Source organism: Xenopus laevis, chromosome 7L (genome assembly GCF_017654675.1).
Source record: "Xenopus laevis strain J_2021 chromosome 7L, Xenopus_laevis_v10.1, whole genome shotgun sequence".
NCBI lineage: Eukaryota > Metazoa > Chordata > Amphibia > Anura > Pipidae > Xenopus > Xenopus laevis.
This window is the reverse complement of record NC_054383.1, coordinates 87,363,633-87,370,271: the sequence shown is the minus strand read 5'-3', so window position 1 is coordinate 87,370,271 and position 6,639 is coordinate 87,363,633. Positions and strand designations below refer to the sequence as shown.

General features: G+C 41.3%; 1 protein-coding gene across 1 annotated transcript in view; it reads right to left on the bottom strand.

Annotated features, from left to right (window-relative positions):
- The window catches only part of LOC108697007 (nicotinamide N-methyltransferase), a 10,780-nt gene extending 5,096 nt beyond the window's left edge, over positions 1-5,684 (bottom strand). The window contains exon 1 of the mRNA XM_018226691.2: positions 5,531-5,684. Within this exon, the coding sequence (XP_018082180.1) occupies positions 5,531-5,684 (154 nt within the window). The remainder of the gene's footprint in view (positions 1-5,530) is intronic.
- Positions 5,685-6,639: the final 955 nt, after the last annotated feature.

Below are 6,639 nucleotides of genomic sequence, written 5' to 3'. Positions count from 1 at the left end.
ACTTTTCGGTCCTCTCTGGGACCTTTTTCAAGGATAAATGACGTGTGTAAGTGAGTATTTAAATCCATTTCAAAATTGGCGCCAAGTGTGACGTCATGACCATTACAGGCAATTTAAAACATTTGTACAGATGTGAATGTAATTATAATACATACTTTTCACCACTAGGTGTCGCTGTTGTGCCAGCAGAAGATGTGCTCAAATAAAATGAAACAAAAGTGTCCATATAAGTATCCATTCCAGGAAAGTCCATGTAATCTGCAAATTTATACAAATGTATCATTTTGTTGCTGTATCGACAGACAAGTAACACCAATAAATAAAGATGGCTTACTTAAAGCATTCTGTGTCGAATATTAATTCATAGCATACTTTATGCCATACACTTCTAAATATACAATCCTATATCATCTTCATATAATAAGGTATCGATTCCTGTCTGTCATCACACGATGTAAAAGGTGAAAAAACAACTCCTTAGGTTAGAAAACAGCTCAGCACTAGCTGACCATTAAGTCCTTTAGGTGCCACACAGTCCAACTCGTGTATCCAAAAGGCTTCTCTTTTTATAAGGGCTTTATCGCTATCACCCCCTCTTGCCTTGGCTGGCACATGCTCTATTGGCATACATCTAAAAGCTGCTGGACTATGTTTTGCTTCAGCCCAATGGCGGGCCACCAATTGTTGGGCAATATCCTGTTTTTTACCCTTTACCCTAACCTCTCTCTCTCTCTCTCTCTCTCTCTCTCTCGGTCTAGGGCGGCCCTGATGCTTGCTCTATGCATGCCTATACGCTCTTTGAGCATTCTAATGGTTGTGCCACAATAAATTAGCCCACATGGGCATTTAATAATGTATACTATTAGGGTGGTCGTGCAGGTCATCCTCTGCTTAATGTCATAGCGTTTGCCCGTGTGTGGATGCAAAAAATGATCACCTGTGATTAAGCTGCTACACATCACGCAGCCTGTGCATCTGTACACCCCTGGTCTTGCTGACAAAAAATGTTGTACCTGTGGGTTGGTATACTTTGCAACAGGGTCAGAGGGGCTTAAAATCTCTTTCAATGAGCTCCCTCTGCGATAGCTAAACTTGAGCCTATTTGGTAATTTCTTGGCTATATTATCATCACTCTTAACCAATTCTCTCGTATAGCTAGAGCATTCCCCATATTGGCATACATAGTACATATCTTTTGCTTCAGGTTTCTTATGCCCTGTACTGGCCTCTGACAGAACTTCTTCCCAACTGAGATTCAATGCCCAGTCGTTACAGCAACAAAATGATACATTTGCTGCTTGCCTGGTGCTAGGGTTCGGCATGTGGTGGAACGAGTGGACAGATTATTGGGAGGGGCTGGGGAAGACCCAGCGGTCTTGGTACACATAGGTACCAATGACAAAGTTAGAGGAGGTGGTGAAGTCCTCAAAAATGATTTTAAAAAACTAGGTTCAAAGCTGAGGGCGAGGACTTCCAAGGTAATTTTCTCAGAGATATTACCTGAGCAACAAGCAACGCTAAGGAGACAGCGGGAGCGTAGGGAGATTAATGCGTGGCTGAAAGATTGGTGTAGGGAGGAGGGTTTTGGGTTTTTGGAGAACTGGGCTGATTTTTCAGTCGGCTACAGGCTCTTTGCTAGGGATGGGCTGCACCTCAATGATGATGGGGCAGCTGTTTTGGGAGAGAAGATGGCTAGAGGGTTGGAGGAGATTTTAAACTAGGTGTGGGGGGGGAGGGTTCAGTAAAAGATTCAGTGGTAGACAGGTTAGATGAGATAGTGGGCAAAGAAAGGGAAAATGGGGTAGGAGATTTGGCTGGGGATACTGTTAAGGATAGGGAGGACCACATGTCATATGTTCAATATGGTACCAGTATTAAATGTATGTTTACAAATGCAAGAAGTCTGACTGGTAAAATGGGAGAGCTGGAGCTGCTGGTGATGGAAGGAAAATATGATGTGATTGGTGTGGCCGAAACATGGCTGAATGAGTCGCATGACTGGGCAGTAAATATCAGTGGCTATACTTTGTTTCGGAGGGACAGAGGCAATAGAAAAGGAGGAGGGGTATGTCTGTATGTTAGGCAGGATTTAAAAGCTCATATAAAGGAGGAGGTTATGTTAGAAAATGAGGGGGCAGAAGTCGTATGGGTGGAGTTCTTCACCAATTGTAAAGAATCCAGCAAATTAATTGTAGGCGTATGCTATAGACCCCCTAATGTAAGTGAGGAGGAAGAGACAAAGCTCCTAATGCAAATAGAAAAGGCTGCTAGTTTAGGTAAAGTAATGATAATGGGGGATTTTAATTACCCAGATATTGACTGGAGCAACGGTACTGCTAGATCAGTTAATGGGAACAAGTTTATAAACTTATTGCACGACAGTTTTTTAGCACAGGTTGTTGAGGAGCCTACCAGAAAAAATGCTATTCTTGATTTAGTGATCTCAAATGACCCAGAACTTATAGCAAATGTGCAAGTCATTGAACCCCTGGGTAATAGTGACCATAATGTTATATCATTTAATGTCTGGTGCAAAAAACAAAAATATACTGGGGCAACAAAAACCATGAATTTTGCAAAAGCTAATTTTAGTGCCTTGAGGGCTGCCCTACAGAGCATTAATTGGGGCATTAGGTTTTCAGCTAAAAACACAGAACAGAAATGGTTGTCCTTTAAAATGATATTAAATCATTACTGTTCTCAATTTATTCCCTTAAGGACTAAACGTAGAAGCTCTAAGAATCATCCTGTGTGGCTTAATACAGAAGTAAAGAAGTTAATGGGAAAAAAGAGAAAGGCATTTAAAAACTACAAATCTGTAGGGACAGAAGCTGCATTTAATGAATATAAACACTGTAATAAATGTTGTAAATCAGCAATCCGGAAGGCTAAGAAAATAAATGAAGAGTTAATTGTGGTGGAGGTGAAAACTAACCCTAAAAAGTTTTTTAAATATATTAATAGTAAAAAGATGCAGGTTGAGAGTGTTGCTCCATTAAATAATGGTACCAGTATGGTTGTAACAGATACAGATAAGGCAAATGTGTTAAATCAGTTCTTTTCATCAGTGTATACAATAGAGGAGTCTGGGTTCACAGGCTCACTTAATAACTGCACGAATGGTTCAGCTCAATCTAGTCAGTGGCTGACTCAGGATATGATTCAAAAAGCTTTAATACAAATTAATGTAAACAAGGCTCCAGGGCCTGATGGCATACACCCCCGGGTTCTAAGAGAGCTTAGTTCAGTTTTAGACCAGCCCTTATTTCTGATTTTCTCAGATTCACTGTCATCTGGTATGGTGCCTATGGATTGGAGAAAAGCTGATGTTATTCCAATATTTAAAAAGGGATTACGATCTCAGCCTGGCAATTATAGGCCAGTAAGCTTGACATCTGTGGTGGGCAAATTATTTGAAGGCTTGTTAAGGGATCACATTCAAAATTTTGTCCTAATGAATGGCATTATGAGCAACAATCAGCATGGCTTTATGAAGGATAGGTCATGTCAGACGAATTTGATTGCATTTTATGATGTGGTAAGTAAGATTCTGGATAGTGGGGGGCAGTAGATGTGATCTATTTGGATTTTGCCAAAGCGTTTGATACTGTGCCCCACAAACGACTGCTTTCTAAACTAAGGTCTGTTGGGCTTAATGAAGTCGTTTGCACGTGGATAGGAAACTGGCTACAGGATCAGGTACAGAGGGTGGTTGTTAATGGGACATTCTCTACTTGGAGTAAGGTTCTAAGTGGGGTCCCCCAGGGCTCAGTATTGGGTCCACTTTTATTTAACTTGTTCATTAATGACTTAGGGGAGGGTGTTGTAAGTAATGTATCAGTGTTTGCAGATGACACAAAACTATCCAGCCCAATTAATTCCATCCAGGATGTGGCATCCTTGCAACAGGATCTTGACAAACTGGCAATCTGGGCAGCTAAGTGGCAAATGAGATTCAATGTTGATAAATGTAAAGTCTTGCACCTGGGATGTAAAAATATCCAAGCCACTTATACCCTTAATGGGACTGCACTAGGCAAATCCATTATGGAAAAGGACCTTGGAGTCCTTGTAGATGATAAACTTGGCTGTAGCAAGCAATGCCAGTCAGCAGCATCAAGGGCAAATAAGGTCTTGAGCTGTATTAAAAGGGGCATAGAGTCAAGGGAGGAGGGGGTCATTCTTCCACTGTATAGAGCACTTGTAAGGCCCCATCTAGAATATGCCGTAGAGTTTTGGTCTGCATCACTCAAACAGGACATTATTGTATTAGAGAGGGTACAGAGAAGGGCAACTAAGCTGGTAAAAGGTATTGAAAATCTTAGCTATGAGGAAAGACTGGCCAAATTGGAGATGTTCACGCTGGAGAAGAGGCGCTTAAGGGGTGATATGATGACTATGTCTAAATATATAAGGGGATCATATAATAATCTCTCTAATGCTTTATTTACCAGTAGGTCCTTCCAGCTGACACGAGGTCACTCATTCCAATTAGAAGAAAAGAGGTTCCGCCTAAATATTCGGAAGGGGTTTTTTACAGTGAGAGCTGTGAAGATGTGGAATTCTCTCCCTGAATCAGTTGTACAGGCTGATACATTAGATAGCTTTAAGAAGGGGTTGGATGGCTTTTTAGCAAGTAAGGGAATACAGGGTTATGGGAAATAGCTCATAGTCCAAGTTGATCCAGGGACTAGTCCGATTGCCATTTTGGAGTCAGGAAGGAATTTTTCCCCCTCTAAGGCAAATTGGAGAGGCTTCAGATGGGTTTTTTGCCTTCCTCTGGATCAACTGGCAGATAGGTAGTTAATAAAAAAAAAAAAAAAAAGGTTGAACTCGATGGACACGTGTCTTTTTTTTTCAACCTTACTTACTATGTTACTATGTATAAATTGGCAGATTACATGGATTTTCCTGGAATGGATACTTATATGGACACTTTTGTTTCACTTTATTGGAGTACATCTTCTGCTGGCACAACAGCGACACCTAGTGGTGAAAAGTATGTATTATAATTACTTTCACATCTGTACAAATGTTTTAAATTGCCTGTAATGTTTTTTTCTAAGTCATAACGTCACACTTGGCGCCAATTTTGAAATGGATTTAAGTATTCACTTACACACATGTCATTTATCCTTGAAAAAGGTCCCAGAGAGGACCGAAACATTGGAGATGAATTTGTGAATAAAGCACATTGATTTATTTCACCAAAATGAAGGAGTGCGGGTCTATTTACTGAAATGTATTATGAAGTCTTGACCAACACACCACCATCTATACTCTAAATCCGGAAAGAGTGCACTCACTGTACTGACTATATATATATATATATATATATATCAAAACCCCCTTCTCATGCTCCCAACTGGCAGGAATCCTTCAGTAAAGGCGTGGGAGAAAGACAGGGGAATGACAGGACTGAGAAAAATTTAAAACATCTAAATCACCCGGCTTAACTTGGAGCTTGTGAAAATGTCAAACACCACTCAGCCTAAACAATGTCACATATTTCTCAGAAAACACAACTTACCTGAAGCAAATATGTCATGCAGGAATTCAAGGACAAATTTTGACTCTACATCTGCTTGCTGAGTTTTTGGATCGGCTCCATAATAAACCTCCTGATATTTTCTGGCATCAAAATTATTGTCGCTTGTTGAATTTGTTTCCGAGTCACTTTCCATCTTTCGACAAATGCGATTAATGAAACTATAGAATGTAGAAATTAAGAAACATCTGCAGTTGGCATTCCAAAAATTCCTTTCCCAACAGTTACCTACACATCCCTTTCTATCACCTATAAATAGCCTTCTTCATAAAGCTTTGATCTGAAATCTTACAACTTGATTTGTTTATAACAGTACCGCCCAGCCCAGTAGCGGAACTACCGGGGGAACAGGGGGTGCGAGCAGGCCAGGGCCCGCACCCCCTCAGGGCCCCCCGGCAGTCTGTGCGCCACTAACAAATGTGGCCAAATGCGGCCGTACGGAGGGGGGCAGGGCCGGCTGTGCGTCACGCACCAGGGCCCGCCCCCCTCTAGGATCGCTACTGGCCCAGCCTGTCATTCATCCAACACTAGTAGAGACACTATCTCTGTTTTCAGATCATGTGTGACCCTATAACAGAGAACTTCTGTGGGAATGTAATAAAACTTTGCAATAGGTTTATGCCTGCCCAGACATAGGGGCAGATTCCCTAAAGGGCAGAGTGACTAACGATAGCCAAAATTCGCCATCTTAACGTCATTTCGGAACTTCGCTGATTCCCTAACAACGCAGACATCACTTCACTAGCGAAGGAGATAGACGCTATCGTTGCTGCGCACTCTGCCAGGTGAATTTTCGCTCTGGCGAACGGTCGTAACTCCACAAATTCACTAAGATGAGGATTTTACTGAATGTTATCTCTTGCGCCAGACTTGCCTTTGCCACCTCACACCAGGCTAAGTGCAATGGAGTGTATAGGACTTCCTCAATTTTTTGTTGACCATTTTTTACACTGGGCTCATGTGTAGGGCATTATAACAACTTTATTTTATTTTATTAAGGTTCCTAGGCTTGTGTAGTGTAATGTATTTGCTGCAACATATACGTCCATTCAACTTTCACTTCCCGCCTTATGCAAATTAGCCAACGATAG